Source organism: Pistacia vera, unplaced genomic scaffold (genome assembly GCF_008641045.1).
Source record: "Pistacia vera cultivar Batoury unplaced genomic scaffold, PisVer_v2 Contig566, whole genome shotgun sequence".
Classification (NCBI taxonomy): Eukaryota; Viridiplantae; Streptophyta; class Magnoliopsida; order Sapindales; family Anacardiaceae; genus Pistacia; species Pistacia vera.
Window position 1 is genome coordinate 437381 of NW_022196408.1, and position 18740 is coordinate 456120.

Below are 18740 nucleotides of genomic sequence, written 5' to 3' on the forward strand. Positions count from 1 at the left end.
ATATTCTATTAATATATAAATGAGAAACCATATGCCTTTGTTGCTTTATGGTATAAATTGCTTCCGGGGAACAAGGTAATTCTGACCATTTATGTTAAATTGCACAAAGCCTGGAGGACGTTTGCGTGAAACCCAAAAATATATTCATGCGGGCCTAGGTCAAAGAGTACCAGTATGATACTAATTGTCAAATCTCGGTTCTAACTTGGTAGAAATTGAACAATTTAGGTCAAGTCTGCAAGGATTTGTTTTTAAGCTTCAAACAAACATATTTGACCTAAAACGGCTCTACTCAAACCTTATAAACTAAATTTCAAGTTTATTTGTTAAACGATGTCACAATTCATGTGCCTAAGCCTTGAATTTCAAGTTTATTTGTTAAGCGATGCAGAGGATGTCACCATTCATGCGCCGGAACCTAGTATTTTGAGCAAAATTGAACTGTAAATGCTACTATGTGCTAATTTAAAATTATTAGTTTTGAAAGATGGTGATCCATGTTTATGATTCTTATATTGAGTTTAAGCTCACAGTTTCAAGAAATCGATGCACAAAGTACCAGAATCCACCAGCAACAAAACGCCATTTCCACTATCAAGTGATGTGTAAAGCCTTTCAATTTGAACCACAGTACATTGCAAATCTTTTTATACCAAAACATTATTCACCCCAAAATCTGCATTCTTCAGGTATGTCACTGACCCAAATATAATGCTGACTCTAACATCTGCAGGCTGTAGATTTTACGAATAAAAATTTCGAAAAGCGAAAGAGACGGAGATTTACATGAGCTGGAAAAAAGGATTTCAATCCCTCCCTTAAGTCCCCACATAGGAACAACTATAAGTACTCCAAAATCTTAATGACAACAAACAATTATCTACACAAACTGATTCTGAATTACTTGGAGACATCGAACAATCCAGTTGTCGTTGTTCTAATTGCCGGGGGCATTTCTATATTGATTCTGTGAGTTGTATGATCTGTATTGAATCTGTGTGTCTGAGCATATTATTCAAGAACAGCAACCGCCACTACCATGAGGTGCCTTGTAAACTTGTTTGTCTTTCAAACTCTGTTTCTTCACTACTAAAGATCCTTTTTCCAATAAACTGGGTACCTCCAGCATCTGTAAACAGATTACTCTAGTTAGAAATGGAACAGATAAACAAATTAGTCAAGAAAGAAGAAGAATATTAAGCATCATTGTAAGTTGGGTTCAGATTTTACAATAAAAAAGTACAGCAATTTAGAAACATATTTCTGAAAGCAACTGGAAAAATTAAATGGTAAATTTGGATTTCACAACATCTGATAATCTTTTGAGTCTATAAGAAGTTTACTGTCAATTTAGAAAAAGTTTATGTCTATATATATAAACATCTGATATTTCTGGAACAATATGCAAACACTTATCAGAGGTCCAAAAGTCTATTAAAGGAACCCCAAAAGAAATGAACATTATACGCTTTCTTGCGCCCATACCTTATGTATGAGGTCTTTAAAACATTGCTGCACATTTTCTCGAGTTTTGGCGCTACATTCAAGAAATGAACATTTATACTTCTGTGCAAGAGCCATTCCCTCCTCTCTCGTAACAGCCCTTTCACTGTCCTGAAAACATTAACAACAATGTACCTAATCTTCGATTAGAGAATACATTACTAATTAATAATCAGTACAAAACCATGAAGTGCATATTTATTCTTAAAATGCAAATTATTTGTTAAGGAAGATTTTTGTGGTATAAAAATGACAAATACAAAAAAATTAAGGGTATCCAAACTATCAACTCACCCTGTCAACTTTATTTCCCACTAAAACTTTGACACACTCATGATTGGTGGAGTAAAGCTCTATTTCCTTCGCCCATATATCTGACAAGTTTGTAAAGGTTTCTCGACGTGTTACGTCATAAACTGAAAACAAGAATTAAATAAAAAATCAGTAAGCATCATATCAAATAAGACCTAATATACAGCATCAGTAGATACAAAAGCCAGCAACTTAAAACATAAACTCAAACACTGTAATATAAACTTCAGGTGAAAGTTTGAGAACGAGCATCTTGGTTAGAGTTTAAACTGGTTGACATAAAACCCTAGAAGAATAATAGCAAAATTGGTTTAGTTAATATAATCTATATTATCAAAGATATATTTTATCGTCAAAATGTTATTCTAATTAAGACAAATTTTGTACAAACATTTAGTGGCTTTGTGAAATAGCGTCTAAACATTTCAGAGAGCAAGCACATGAAAAATTAAAAACAATCCAAGATAACATGATAATGCTATAAAATTAATATATAGCATGACTTCAAGGACATACCGAGAATAATTCCATGTGTACCTCTATAGTAAGAGCTCGTTAGTATCCCAAATCTCTCCTGTCCAGCTGCAATATAATGTATGATGTTAACAACATAATAACACTGAATTGGCTCAAAAAATCCAAATGATCTCCAGGTTAAGTACAGTACAGAATTAATCTATTTTCTCTCTGAACTTAGACATAATTGTTGGAAATTGGTTTATCACAAGTACATCTAAAAAATACGAAAAGGCAACAGAGAAAGAAGAAGAAGAAGAAATGCTACGAAACAGAAGAAACTTATAAGACACACACACAAACAATTTGAGTTTGACAGTAATATATTGAGGTGAACACTTGATTCATTGTGGAGTTGTGGCAACCAGTCTAATTTATGAATTATAAAATCATTTTTAAATTGAAGGCTCAGCAGAAGAACAGCTAACAAAGAAATAAAACTGCGAAAACTTATATGTATGCGCAGCAATCTGTTCCATTTAGTTTAAAACTTGAACTTAAAAAAAGAAGGTTGCAAATAATCATTCATCATACATATGAATTACCAGTGTCCCAAATTGTCAGTTTCATTCTTTTCCCACCAACTGTGATCTGTTTGAGCTTAAAATCCACACCTGCACGTCAATGAAACAGTACTCAAACATCAATATATATCATACAACATTCCAGATGAAACAAAAACTCAACTTCCCCATGAAAAAGATTCTAGAGACATCAAACAAAATTAACCTTCAAACAATTCGATCAGAGAATCATAATTTCAATGCTATAATCACAAACATAAATGTAAATTTATCTTGCCACCCCAAAACAACGAAACAATTCGAAGTTGAAAGAGACCTTTCATTACTCAAAACCAGAGAAAAAAAACCCAGCTGGGTATCTCAACAATAAAGGAAAACCCAAACTCAGAAGAAATTGCTTTAACTTTTATCTGAATACGGAAGTGTTTGATTTTGTAAAAGGTTGATAAAAGCAGAAAACAAAAAGTTGGTGAAGATGATTTAAAAAGCGACGAATAAAGAAAAGTTTAATTACCAATTGTGGGGGAAAGATCCTGAACAGTGTCGGAGATGAAACTGAGAAGAAGACTACTCTTTCCAACTCCCGAATCACCAATCAACAAAATCTTGAACGAGTAGTCATAACTATTGCTCTTCCCTTTTAAACAAGAATCCATTTTTCCTTCTTCAATTCTGCCCCCGATTCAAATGAAACAAAAACATGAAACTATAGCTTCTTCTCCTTGTTGTTCAGATTTCAGCGTCATGTACTTTTCTCAGTTCATACAAAACAAAGACGAAAAGAATGAAACCAAATGAAGAAATTTCCTCAGGTTCCAAGTTCAGACAATGGTGGGGTTTGGCGGGTACCGCTTATGATAAAATATCATTATTTATTATTATTATTATTATTACTCATTTATTTATTTAGTTATTTAAATTTGTTTCAGGATATCCATTAAATTAAAAATCCGGTTATTTAAAATGTTTAATTTTTTTAAAATAAATAAAATGCCCATCTCGAGGTTTTCTTTATTATTTCTTTTAATTTTAACTTAATCTTGAAGTTGAAATTCAGAAATCATAAGATTTTGCTAATAAAAAATAAATAAATATTTTTGAAATTTTTGACTAAATGGGTTTAAATTGCCAACAAAAGAGGTTCAAAACATGGGACAAATGTCGTCTTTTCGTGAACGGAGTCGTGATTACTTTGATTTTGATGGCTCCACGCGCCTTTGCAGGCGCTTGGGTGGGACCAGCTTGTAGTTTACACATCAAAATCAAGGCGCCATCTAACTTACCTGATCTTTGTCATTTATTATTTTGTCTTTTTGTGAGTTAACTCACCCGATTTTCTTTCTTTCCTTAGAAAAGTTTTTCTAGTAATCTTGTTGGCCTTGAGGTGGCAAAAACTGAAATTATCAGAATCTAATTTCAGAATATGAGAGTAAGTTTTCCCATTTGTGTTGTCCAGTTTTAATTAATTACCCTATTTAATCAGAGATTTGAGGCTGTTAATCTAGCTTAAAATGGATAAGGTTTACGGAGAATTGTGCTAATGGTGACACGTGTAAAACATGCAGAAAACACGTAAGAATTTATTATGCAAAATGATGACACGTAGCTGTCCACGTCATGGTCTCTTTGACCCATGATTTCAGCGCCTCATTCAAGTGTCGACTAGCGATATAGGGGAGACCGTTGGATCAATACTTGAGAATCTCATCTAACGGTTCGTTTCGTTTTATATTTCTTGCAAGTTTTCTCCTCTTTTGATAGATTGAAACTTAAACAACCGAATCACCGATGCCTAAAGAAATTACAAAGACAAAAATTCATGGTACCGCCATGGGCCATGATCACTTTCACAATATGAAGTTAGACGAGCGGTTTGCTTACCCCTAGTCTTAATTGAGCCAAAAAGAAAATATAATGAAGGCCACGTGGCTATATGACTATCGGTATCTTTTAGTTGTAGGTGACTGTTGAATCTTTGGTAAAATATGTGGACCCCTGTCGAATTTTTTAACAGCCCATGTAAACATATCAAAATCGTATTTATTTATTTAAATAATATTCAAACTAAGAATGTCTAAATCGCATTAATTTATTTTAAAAAATTGCACACGTAGAAAGTTTAAGGGTAATTTGCTTTTATGTCAGAGTCAGAAACAGTTATCACATGTCTTTTGTTAATTTGGAGAAGTATATAAGAGATGAGAACTTAAACCACCCACCACCTCTTTTGTTAATTTAGGACCTATATTGTGTTGATGCTTGATTTTAACACCAACAACTTATATATATAAAGTGCTAAGCAGATTTAAAAATTACACGTGATATGGAAATATGCAATGAGAGAATAAATAAGAAGCGATTTTTAAAGTGGTTCGGATGCTCAAAAGCAAATCCTACGTCCACTGTGGTTGTATTAATAGATGGTTATAGTCAGGTCATATATAGCGAGCTGAATTACAATCAAGAGAGAGTTTAAATACAGGGAGGGAGAGAGAGAAAGAGTATGCTTTGGAAGACTAAAGATGAGTCAATCCCTTAAATGAGAGAGGAGCTCTCTATTTATAGTTGGTGGATCCATAGTAGTAATCATGATTTTGCAGTCGAGCAGGTGTGATACAATTCCTAACCCGCTTCCCATTGGTTGTCTGCACCGGAGACATCCTTAAATTGTATAGGGATTAGACAGGTAGACAATTCCTAACCACTCACAAGCTTGGCATTCACCTGTCACACTGACGATAGCCATACCTCCTCCGTCCTTGTGCAACGTGGCAGCGTCTAGATGACACAAACTCTTCCTAAACTCTGATTGGCCCTTACAGACATAAGCTCACGTAGCCCTGATTTTTTTACGCATAACAGAAGCCCCCCAGTTTTTAATGTTTAAGGATTGAACCTTGAGAACTTCATGATTATACCGTGACTTGACTTATCCAGAATGAAGCTTGATTGAGCTAATCAAGCTGTAAGGAGGTCGCAACATAGGTCTCTAAGAATAGCACAAGCAACTTAAAGCGGCCTTCTCCCACAGGTTCAGTGACCTGTGTCAAACCCTACTCAGTGCCATACCAACATGCTTTAAATCTCATCCGTAGCTCGCGACCTGAGAATACTTAGCACATTTTTATCGAAAGCAAGGAATCACATCGTCTCGAAACCGATACACGGCGAAAAGTGTTTTACTCTAACGACCTCTTCAGATGTTATCCATTGCGCTTGACAGCTAGTCTGGCCAATTAAATAATCTTTATTCTAATAGACATGTCTATTACATAATAAGTGTCAGTCATACGCATTAAATGCAAGCCATGCTAAAACGACATTCCCTTTTAGAGCATTAAATACGGATAAGGGCGCATTTAATGTGGAGGAGGTAATCGCGCCGACGCTTGGTTGCTCCAATGGAGGGAAACGTTAATTGGCATTCACGAAGCATGAAGGTTACTCTTCTCGCTGATTAACGACACGTGGTCATAATCAATGATGAGAAACATATCTCACCCAAGCGTCGCTTGCTTAGGGAAACCAATCGTCGTTTTTCCCCCTATAAAACCCCAGGCTCACCTTGAACTTTATCACAAAACTCACATTTTCAGATAGAAAAACAAAACTCTTGCACAATCAGTCTGCTATTCTTCCAGTTGATGTGCACTCTCCGTTACAACAGGAAGTTCATGACCAGCTGTCAAGAGGTAAGGAGGACTTCTCCTTCAGTTTCTTTTATTATTTTGTTAATAGCTTGACTTTGCGGTAATAGTGGGTATGAACTACCTGGTAAGCATTTATGGTGCGTATTTCTGGACAACGGTAAGAAGAGAGCTTTTTTCTTTATAAAAAGTGAGAACTTAGGCCACGAATCATTAGGGATTCATTCCCAAGGTTTTTAGCTAGGGGTTAAGGAAGGTAAATTAGGGTTTCTTTTGCTCTTCCACGTCATTGTACGGAACACTATATGAAGACTGAGTTTTCTCTACATGTTTCCCCTTTTTCAAACTTTAGGAGCAATTGATACTTCAGTGACCAGAGCAATAGAGGGGACGAGCTCACAGGCATTAGGTGCCCCAACAAGTCCCATGCAAGACGTCTTATCAGTGGCCACCCGAGACGAGATACAGAAAGTGGTGGACCAGTTCGCGTTTAGCATGGATGTCTACCAGCATAGGACATACACCGCTCGGAATCCCCCAACTAGAATGGCTGCATCTCCGCAGCAATCTTTAAATGTGGCGCGTTGATATCTTTTCATCCCTTCATTAGATCGATCCTTGACCACTTCGAGGTCGCGCCATTATAATTGACACCTAATGCGTATATGATAGTTGTCACTATGTATATCGCATGTGGCGAAAATGATCTTGGCGAGCTGACAATGTTGGAGCTCACATGCACTTACTATCTAAAAAAGAGCAAAGATAAAAACTCTTTTTACCTCTTGAAACGATCTACGATCGAGGGAGGAATATTTGGTTACCCCACTAACGTCGGGGCTTATGAGACCAAATTTTTGTTTTTTGAATATGATGGTGTTTGCCAATTTAGGGAGCCGAGCAGGTTTTCCTTTCCTTTAATTTGTGAACTATTCCTTTTTCTTCAGCTCTTGTATTTAACGAACTTTTCGTCTCTTTGCAGGAAATAAGACAACCAGATTGATGGTTCTGACAGATTTTAACCGAATTGTGACATTCGGTCATCTACCCGAGCAGAGTCGCGACGCAAGATTGCTCATGACTATTGCCAACCTAAGAAAGTACGATTTTTTCAATCCGAAAGCATCTTTGGAACCCTTAGCCCGTAAGTATCTTCACACTTAGAACCCTTTTCGTTTGCCTGAGGTGACATTTTTGCTAACATGCTTTCATGGCAGGCAACGACCATACCACCTAGGGTTCCAAGGTCGTCGACAAGGACTAGGGGATTCGTATTTTCCTAGGTTGCCTCGACTGAGCCAGTCGAGGCGATCCTTGGCGATATCCCCACGGGAGGGATACAAATTGGCGCCGAAAGGCAAATACCCACAGAGTGGCATGGGGAAGCTTCTTGGCTCGCGGCTACACATACCACTAAGCAGAAAACCAAGAAGAGGAAGCAGCTGCTTGTTGAGAAGGAATCAGAGTCCAAGTAAGAAGGCTTAAAGGTGCCGCCAGAGGGATCGCAACCTTACTAGGCTTTTTGCTTGGGAGTGCCCTCGAGGAGCGTGCCAAGCACTTCTGTAGCCCCCGAGAGCTCACGTAAAGCAGAGAGGGAAGTCGCGGTTGCCCAAATGAGAGCGGGCAAACAACGGGTTGATGATATGCCAATTCCTCTGAGGTTAGACACGCCTGTGCTAGGTTCTCATAACATATTGTATGAGAATATTTGTCAACTACGTGAAAGATTAACCTATTAGGTTATGTTACCAAATTATCTATCTTTTGTTAATTTGTAGAAACACATACTAAATTAGAACTTAAGCCTACTTTGATACTCTCGTTTTGTTATTTGGTAAGCCATTTTTATTAATTTCAGTATGAGAACTTAACCCTACCCAACTATGTCTGGGTGATCGAGTAATTCGATAGAAATTTTTTAGTATATTATTTAAAAGGTTTTTAGTTCGAGCCCCTCTTCGATTGCTAATAGGAGTAGCTGTTAGAGCTATTATCCAATCGATAGTTTCGGAGTACCAACAAATTTGTTGAGGTGCACGTAAACTGACCCAAATATCTCCAGTCATTAAAAAAAAAAAAAAATGACCTTGATACCCTTTTTGTTAATTTTGCAGCCACATATCGATTGAGAACTCAGGTAATCTGATACTACTTTTTGCGGCCCCTTGTTGCAGGTATGTCTCTTCTACATGGACGCTTAGGCGTTTTAAGCAACCCAAGTTTAAGAAAGACTGGGCTTGAAATGGGCTGTGATCTTAATCTTATCGGACCGGTTGAAGTGAGCTTGATCATCGAGTACGAATCCCAGAACCGAACTGAGTTGATGATAATAATGGCGGTCCCACGGCAGCTTTACTTGCCTTAAAGGAAAAGTAAGTGTAAGTTGTCATAAAAACGTGCTTTTCACTCTTTGGAGTTGGGTCATAACTTTACTTCAATCACTGCAGACAATTACTCAACGGTCAAAACTCAAAACATATTTGCCTTCGATTGCTTTATAAATTCAAAATTAAATTTATTTTTTTAGCAATTTCTAAAATTGGCTAACTTTTTTACTAAACTATTATTATTACACTAAACAAATTAAGATATTAGGCAAATATGCTTATATCATTAATGTCATAAATCTGGTATTTTGCAAAGATAATTTCTTTAAAAAATAAGACAACACAAACAAAATATACAAATAGCTTGTATATTTTGTTCATTCTAAACAATATCAAAATCATTTTTCTTATTTGTATAAAAATTATTTGTAACATAAAATTTTATGAACATTTTCTATATTTAATATTGGTTTTTCTTTCCTAACTTCTCATAAAATTGGAATAAATTAAAAATAAATCTAAATAATTTTTCAAATTGATTAGAATAAATAATAATTCAAACATTTGTAGTACTTTTTTCAATGTTGAAACAATATTTTACTTGTATCTATAACTTTTGTATGCACCGATGATTAAAAATAATACTATATGCAAATGTGATAAGTTAAAACACAGTAAGACTACACTCACAAACACTTCTCACTAACTTTCTCTTATAAATGTTATGTATCGACTCACAATTGATCAGTTCGTAGGAGTCCTGTTTGTCCAATAATAAATCCCGCCTGATCAAATCAATATGAGGTTACTAAAAGGTGTTAATGAGACTAATATTATTCATTAAAATAATGATATGACAATTATACTTTGTAAGTATGTTAGTCTTTAATATGACAAATAAATTTGTGCACACTTTAACTATTTTTTGAAATTTGAAGTTATCAACTAAACAAGTCTTCAATAATTACACATTATTAATAGTTCATAAGATTTAAATTCAAGATTTCTTAAATAATGCAATAAGAGCCCTAAACGAAATTTAAACTATTTAAAGGTATTGAACATGACAAATATTAACCATTATTACAAGTGTCGACTTTTGAAAATGGATACAAAAATCATTTAGAACTTCAATAAAATTTCACTAAAACCCATACATAAATTTATGAAAAAGTAAAATTTTAACCAAATGGGGTTTGCTCTGATTAAATTTTTGTGTTAATGACTTTCATTTGTTGCTTTAAAAACGCATGATTAACAACTAAAAATTGGTTAGCACAATAATCTATACAATGCATCTTTTTTGATCAAACGACAACCAGTCCATACTCCACACACTGATTTTGACCATAAAACGCAGACAAAAAAATTTCTTGTAATCGAAGGCACCATTTAACACTGCGGTTCCTTCACCACCAATCAATCCCAATCCCTCCCATTTCAGCCTCCAAAAACACCAAACCCTAACCCTCCATCGCCATTCCCAAATGGGTCGTGAAGCTCTTGCTTTCACAACACCCTCAACAAAAACAACCGCAACACCCGCAACAACAACAACTACGGCACTTGCTCCTGGCTTTCGTTTTCACCCCACGGACGAGGAGCTCGTCAGCTATTACTTGAAACGCAAGGTCTGTAACAAGCCCGTTCGCTTCAATGCCATTGGCGAGTGTGATATTTACAAGCACGAGCCTTGGGACCTCGCAGGTTAGCTAATCTTTGTTTTTTAGTGTTTCTGGTTTATTTATTTTTTATGGGTTTTTGGTATATTTACCTGTTTTTACAATATTATGCTTTCTTTTTTTGTTTGGGCTTGCTTTTTAGCATTTCTCAGCTCAGCTATTTGCTGTGTATTTTTTTGGGGTTTTTTTTTTAGTTGATATTTTCAATTTTTTTCCTGAAATCTTTTTTTTTTGGGCAAAAAATTGAAGGTTTGCGTGTTTGGAAAATGTATTTGTAGTTTAATTTTTTTTTTAAGGTGTTCTTTTGGGGCGATATTTTCAATTTCTGTTTGGGAAAAAAAAATGCTGGTATTATTTACTCATTTGAAAAGGGTTTAATTTTTGGTTGAAGATTTTTGTGTTCTGGGAAATTAAAATGACACTTTAAAAGCGTACCGGACAAGTCATTTTATTTTTGTGATTGGATTTTTGATAATTTTTTGTTATAGATTTTTGTTGAGTTGGATGGAGATGTATTTTGAGGTTAACTTGTTTATGGGGTTTTAGTTTATTCGAGGTTGAAGACGAGGGACCAAGAGTGGTACTTTTTCAGTGCACTGGATAAGAAGTATGGAAACGGGGCAAGAATGAATAGGGCCACAGGGAAAGGATATTGGAAAGCAACAGGGAAGGACCGTGAAATTCGTCGTGATGTGCAACTTATTGGAATGAAGAAGACCCTTGTATTTCATAGTGGGCGTGCTCCTGATGGGCAGCGGACTAACTGGGTTATGCATGAATACCGCCTTGTTGAGGATGAATCCGACAAGTTTCGGGCTGCACAGGTTAGGCTGTAATGAATTTTTGTTGATGGTTTTGATTTTTGCTTCAATAAGAAAGTAAACACATTTGGGATGGGATGAAGTACATTTTGGTTTAGTACTTGTGACCGGTTTTAGTTTGATTTCTAAAAGAATGTGGGAATATATATGGAAATATTAGTATCGGTGTTGTGGATTAAATTATTTTGGTTTTGATGACTTCTGTCAGCAAACTTGAGGAATTGAATTTGCTTCCTTGGGGTTCTAGATAATGTGAACTGTAAGTACAGAAATTCAATATTTTTCATCTCAAGAATCAAAATATCTTATAAAAGTTTCTTTTCTTGTTTTTTTGGAAAAGGATTCGTATGTGCTGTGTAGAATATTTCATAAGAACAATATAGGGCCACCCAGTGCAAATCGATATGCGCCGTTTCTGGAAGAGGAATGGGATGATGGCAAGGCAGCTATTCCAGGAGAAGATGTTAGAGATGATATTGTAGCTGGTGATGATGCATGTGTTGAGAGGAATGGTGTTGAAACAATGCATGTTGAGCAGGTGTGCTCCACTTCTTTCTTTCTTCTATTTCCCTCTTTCCGGTTCAATTTTCAAGTTATGTTATTCTGCACATGATTCATTGAGTTGGGATGACATGAAAAATATATGATGGCTAGGACAGATGAGCACAAACAGTAACAATCAAGCAATTAAGATAATCAAAACAGTTAAGCAAGCCAGGAAGCATAAAAAATTTATTCAAAATTCTTTGCAAATTTCTGGATTACTTTGCGCACTCAATTTTCTTTAAGTTTATTCTTTAGTTTTATTGATTGTATGAACTACTAGGAATGATATTGTATGGACAGTGATTGCAAATGAGTGTTGGCATAAGTTTTCATGTCAACTTGGGCAGCATTTAAATTGCCCTTAAGTTCTTCCAACAAGGCATTTCGCTCCAGCATTTGCTGGTTAACATCCTCAACAGCAGATTTCACATCTGTGAACTTCAAAAGAACAGGGGGATCTCGGCCATAGAGTGCTTTAAAAGGAGACATCTTGGTGGAGCTATGCTATGAAGTATTAAACCAGAATTCAGCCCAATGAATCCACTTAGGCCATTGCTTAGGCTTAGAACTAGTAAAGCACCTTATATAGGTTTCCAGACAATGGTTGACCACCTCTGTTTGCCCATCTGTTGGGGATGGTAGGCTAAACTGAATTTGAGAGTGGTGAAGGCTTCGTTTGGTTCAAAATTTGGGGGTTTTGGGAAAAGTTTTTTGAAAAAAGTTAAATTGGGCGGGTATTATGAGGTAGGATTTATAAATTAATAAAATATCCCCTATGTTTGTTTTTTTACAAAATACCCCCTATAATAAAACATTAAAAGTTAACAAAAACACCCCTAATCCACCCTCAAATACCCCCAGCCGGCCACCACCACCGGAGGTGGCCGAAGTCGTCTTATCGGCACATGACCGGCTGGATCTTGCCGGTCATGCGCCGCTATGGCCTTTTCCGGCCAGATCCACGGTTTGGCCGACAAAGGCTAGATTTGGCCGTATTTGCTCTTAACGACAGCCAACAAACGGTCGTCGTTGATGGTCAACGACGACCGTTTGTTGGCCGTCGTGACCGACTGTTACGGCCAAAGATCTGGCCGTCTGGCCATTGACGGCCAGATCCACTGTGGATCTGGCCGGAAAAGGCTAGATCGGAGCACTACCGACCAGATTCAGCCGATAGTGCGCCATCCTACCAGATTCCGGCCATTTTCCGGCGGTGGTGGCCGGAATCTGGTAAATGTGGATTGTTGGGGTGTTTTTGTAATTTTTAAAAAAATATTTAGGGGTATTTAATTAAATTAACAAATTTAGAGGGTTTAAAAAAAATTGAATAATATTGAAAGTAGTATTCCCAAAAATGAGAATTTTTGGGTATTTTACTGTTTAACTTTTTTGGGAATACTAAGAGTAGTATTCCCAATTTTGAACCAAACGAAGCCGAAATAATTCAGTCCAAAATTGGCTCATAAAAAGTCGGTCTCGCTTAGAAACTATTGACTTAGGAAAACCGTGGAGACGAACCACCATTTTAACAAACATGGCAGCTACCTGATTTGCATTGTAAGGATGACAGAGTAACATGAAATGACAGTATTTTGTCAATTTGTTCACTACTACGAAGATCGTATCGTACCCGAAAGCTCTAGGGAGACCATTGATAAAGTCCATGGATAGATCATCGAAGGCCAAGTCTGGAATGGGTAGAGGTTGTAACAAGCTAGCAGGTTTTAAGGCTAGGTGTTTATTCTGTTGGTAAATGCCACAAGTATTAACAAAGTGTTTGATATCTTGTTTGATCCCATCCCAAAACAACACTCTTGTGACTCGTTTGTAGGTGCTAAAGAACCCCAAATGGCCACCACTCGGTGTACAATGGAACTCTTCAAGCAACTTAGGGAGAACTAACCTACCCTTATACAAAGGACAGCCATGTCGTAAGGAGTAGTGGAGTTTGGATGCTGGCTGTAGCAAAAGGTCTTGAATTATTTGTTTAAGCTTGTCATCTTGTAAGGCTTCAACAGCTAAGTCCTCATACCCTTGGAAATGAGCAGTGGAAATGGCATTAAGTTCTTACTCTAGTTCTCTGCGAGACAATGCATCCATGACCTTGTTGGAACCCCCAGGATAATAATGGATCTCAAATTTGTAGCCCAACAGTTTCGAAATCCATTTTTGTTGTTCTGGTGTGATTGGTCGTTGCTCCATCAAGATCTTAAGACTCTGTTGATCAATCTTGATAATAAATTCTCTCTATCAGGTAGTGACTCCACCTATGGACAGCAAAGACAATTGCTATTAGCTCCCTCTCATAAACTGACTTCTGTTTGGAGGTAGTGGAGAAAGCCTTGCTAAGAATGCAACTGGTCGACCATGTTGAACTAACACCGCACCCATCCCTTGACTTGAGGCATCTTTTTGGATTTCAAATGGCTGTGAAAAATCAGGAATAGCCAGAACTAGGACTAAGGTCATGGCTTTCTGAAGGTGTTCAAAGGTTCTTTGCGTGTCCTCAAACCAAGAAAAAGAATCTTTCTTTAGCAATTGGGCTAGGGGTTGTGCAATTTGTCCATAGCCCTGGACAAACTTGCCATATTAACCTGTGAGGCCAAGAAAGCCTCTCAAGCTCTTCACTGTTCTCGAAATAGGCCATGAAAGCATACACTCCATCTTGGCAGGATTAGCTTCCACCCCTTTTGTCAAGATCAAGTGCCCCAAGTATTCAATCTTTGCTTGTGCAAATACGCACTTTTTGCGGTTAATGACCAATTTGTGTTCCTGCAATATCTGAAAAAACCTGTCTTCAGTGCAACAGGTGAGATAAAAGATCAGTGCTGTGGATTAGTATATCATCGAAAAAAACCAAAAACAAATTTTTGAAGAAATGGCTTGAAGATATCATTCATCAATGCTTGGAGTCGAAGGGGCATTTGTGAACCCAAAAGGCATTACCAAGAACTTGTAATGCCTTTCATGAGTTTGAAAAGTGGTCTTGGGCACATCCTCTTGAATTTGAATCTGGTGATAACCAGATATAAGATCTAACTTGGAAAAAATGGCGGCTCCCCCCAATTTGTCCAGCAACTCATCAATGGCCGGAATGGGAAATTTGTTAGGTATGGTGATTTCATTCAAAGCCCTCTAGTCCATACAAAACCTCCAACTCCCATCTTTTTTCTTAACTAACAACATCGGACTCGGAAACAGACTAATATTGGGTTGAATTGTTCCATTAGATAACCTTTTATATTTTTGATATCCTCTTTGCCACTTCCCATGTCTTTCTCTAACCCATTGATCATTCCTTCCATTCTTGTATTCACCATAACCTGCACAAGGCTTTGATACCAATTTGATAGGAACCCCAATAACCTCAACCAGAATTCACACAACACACAACAGAACAAGCAACAATTTCTGAATATACTCTGTATTTTGTATTGATTATCTGCAGTATTTGAACAGCCCAGAAACTAAGAACAGAATTGTAAGAACAATAAGAACAAAATTGAAAGGAAAACAAAATTAAGATAACGCTAGCTATTCGAGGTGCTAGGACCCTCCACACTAATCCTTTGCTAAAATATTCTCTAACTTTACAAATCATATACCCAGATATATATATACAACTAATCAACACTTTTCTCACTGCTACTGCCACTGCCACGTGGCTATGTGCTAACAAACTTCCCAAAAGGCCTACTAACTAATTGTCCCCTTTCTTCCTTTTCCTGTAAACATGTGAGATGGGTCTTGGTGTTGGTGGTGTTCTATCAGACAGTAATAATTGCGTGAGTAATATTACACTTCTCAAGTTTGTATTCCCAATTTTGCATCTCAAGTAATGTTGCTTTAGTTTTAGGCTGCCATGACACTCATATTTATTTTTCGTGTGGCATTTTTAAATAAATGACATGTTGCTTGGAATGCAAAAATTATGATACAAACTTGAGATGTATAACATTATTTTAAGCAGAGGGATGCATTTGAAATATGCAGTAGCAACTCAGCACGACTATTAAAGTCCATAATTAAATATGTTGATTGCACTGATAGAAGTAATGATGCTGCCGTCCATCAGTAGTTGTATCTGACTATTGTCAATTGATGGGAGAACTAAGGAGGCCCTGGTTGATTATCTTTATGTGATAGTTTTATAAATCTAAATATAATCATGTATCTACCTACTGAAATGTCTCTACACTCATTAAAAAAGCAAGTGAGGCCTTTAGAGTTTATGCGCAGACCTTGTGGTGAAGGAAAACCTACAAAGATTGACAGAATAGATTGCTCAGAGATGGGAATTTTAAAAGTCTATCAGGATTTGTATTCCTCTCAGTCTCTCGGGTGAAATTTCTTTTATGTCAGGTTTCCTGCTTGTTAGAAGGATGGGCGAAAATTTGGGACAGAATAGAGTGCTCAGAGATAAGATGCTCATAGCTCTATATATGCTATGGAAATAAAATTTGAGAGAACAGGCATAAAGAGATCCTGAGGAGTAGATGTTTTTTTTTTTTTTTTTTCCTGAAGTCTTATCTCTTTGAAAATTTTGATTCAAGTTTTTCTCTCTCTGTCTCTGTCTGTATATGACTGTGTGCTTAGTTTTGTTTGGTTGTTTGTATTTCTATTTTCAAGATTAGTTATAGTGTCTGAAATTGCTTCTAATGCTAAATGTATGTTCCACAAAAATAGTGTCCGTGGAATACAGATTGTGCGTCCTGGGGGTTGGTAGTCCTGATTAATTACTTCTCTCGTGGTTAAAAACTTGAATTAGTGATTGGAGAGTTGGACTTACACGATATAAATCATTCTGTTTGAGTTAAAGGGAATTTTAATGGTGTGAAACCCTGAATTATTTAATGGGGCGTTTGCAGGATTTTTGTACAAATTCTTTGATATTTGATGATTAGCCATGGTTAATTGATTTATTACATTTCTATTTGATGAAGAGTTTCTTTGTTTGATGACTTCTCCAGATGTCACTTGTTGAGGCATTGCTATTTACTTTAATTGCTATGCTTACAGTTCTGGTTGTGCTTGTCTCCCATATCCTTTTAGTGATAAAAAAACCTTTTATTGTTTTGTCTTTATAAACCTCAACTTCCCAAATTTGGTGTTAAATGTTGGCTAATTGTTGCAGGATTCTCAATCAAACAATAAGGAGCCTATTAATGTTAACGAACTTCCAAAAGAGGCTCAAAATGTTTTAGCAGTGTGCAAGAGTGAAAGGAGAGATGAATGTCCTTCACTTTGTGTGCTCAATACACAGGCAGCTCTTCCTCTTCTTCAGTACAAAAGAAGAAGGCAGAATGATTCAGGTTCTAACCGATCAAATGGTTCAGATAATTCAACTGGGACAGGACACGATCCTTCCTCGTCTACCACAACAACAGCAGAAACAACAATGACAAATGCAGCAACAACAACAGCAATATCTGCATTGTTGGAATTCTCTCTGATGGAGTCTATTGAACCACCCAAAGAGAATCCGCCTGCTCTCTGAACTACATTCGGGGCTGATGGTTTTGATTCATCAGTGCCCCCTAGTTGTGTTAAACTCATCAAAGATTTGCAGAAACAGGTTCATAAAACCGCTGTTGAGAGGGAGACACTAAAACTTGAAATGATGAGTGCTCAGGCCATGATTAACATTCTTCAGTCGCGAATCGATTACCTGAGCAAGGAAAACGAGGATTTGAAGAGGAGGATTTGAAGGGGGGGCAAGAAAAATGCCTACGCGTGGCGTTGAATGCCCCTGTAATCTTATTGTTTGCTGAATCAAGTATCAATGTGCCCCTTTTTCCCTCTCCAATGAGTGTATTCGATAGCATGTTTGTAAATTTAGGATGCCCTGTTGTTTAGTAGTAAGGTTATCAAATTGGTGGACATTGTCCAGCAGTATTAGCTAAACTTGATACTGAGACCTCGTTTAAGTCTGTAACAGCTGCAACTTTTATCACTGTTGAATCTGTCGACATTTCCATCTGTTGGAACGTTGCCTCAATTTTTCTTAATCTATCAGTAATTAATTATTTTCGGGTGCCTCTCAAAACCCTGCTGCATGAATGAGTTGATTTTATAATTTTGAGTTAAAATTACATTAATTTATGTAAAGTTTGATTAAATAACAAAATTTTCTTTCAAATATTTGTAATAATAAAAAATTGTTTATCATTAAGTTTGAGTTGTTAAAATAAATAATAAAAAATTATTAAATTAAAGTTGTGTAATTTCAATAAAATTGAGATTTCATTTGGAAAGCGTAATATTATTTATAAAAATAATAAAACAATAGGTTATAAAATTTAATTAACGTGGGTTTGTTTTATGTATTACAAATAAAAATGATATTAATTATTTATAGTCTTTGTTTTAAAGCGTGGAACATGTATATAACTAAGTTCATATTTTGTTTTATCAGTAAAGTTGATTTTGAGAATAAAGAGCTTGTACATTGTAACGCATGTCACATGGACCTTATATTATATTTGAATTTGAATTGATTTTTATCAATACGGTCCACTTGGAGCATCCAGAAGGGCACATCCGTCATTTTCTCTATATCTCTCTTACAAATATCACTTACGGACGCCATTACGTCAGTAACACGGAACGACGAAGCAACCGCACGCCATTGGCTCTCCACGTGCACTCTAAAGGGAAAGCCATGTCCGTACACGTGTCAGACTATCCAAAGTCCACATCAGTACCACGTTGGCTACACTCACACACAATATAACCCCACAAGTAACTCTATCAACGCCCTTCTTTATCAAAAGCTCGCTTTGGCTTCGTGGACTATTCATTTCTTCATCAGCACGATGTCTTCTTCTTCTTCTTCTAGCTTTCTCCCCATAACTCACTAGAA

The 18740-nt window shown here is 36.5% G+C and overlaps 2 protein-coding genes across 3 annotated transcripts; one reads left to right on the forward strand and one right to left on the reverse strand.

Annotated features, from left to right (window-relative positions):
* Positions 1-585: 585 nt before the first annotated feature.
* On the reverse strand, positions 586-3689 carry LOC116108559 (ras-related protein RABC2a-like). 2 transcript variants are annotated; one of them, XM_031394798.1, is made up of 6 exons: positions 3370-3689; positions 2877-2945; positions 2353-2397; positions 1798-1919; positions 1486-1614; positions 586-1129 (listed from the first exon to the last, which is right to left on the reverse strand). In XM_031394798.1, exons 1-6 carry the CDS (start codon positions 3509-3511, stop codon positions 1016-1018), a joined length of 621 nt encoding a protein of 206 aa, XP_031250658.1. In that variant the 5' UTR covers positions 3512-3689; the 3' UTR covers positions 586-1015. The 2 variants fall into 2 exon arrangements, with proteins under 2 accessions (XP_031250658.1, XP_031250657.1); XM_031394797.1 differs by having other exon boundaries at positions 2332-2397.
* A 6441-nt stretch (positions 3690-10130) lies between these two features.
* Positions 10131-17909, forward strand: LOC116108549 (NAC domain containing protein 50-like). The gene is made up of 4 exons (XM_031394786.1): positions 10131-10536; positions 11058-11335; positions 11673-11870; positions 17013-17909. The coding sequence occupies exons 1-4, from the start codon at positions 10317-10319 to the stop codon at positions 17373-17375; spliced, it is 1059 nt and encodes a 352-aa protein (XP_031250646.1). The 5' UTR covers positions 10131-10316; the 3' UTR covers positions 17376-17909.
* Positions 17910-18740: the final 831 nt, after the last annotated feature.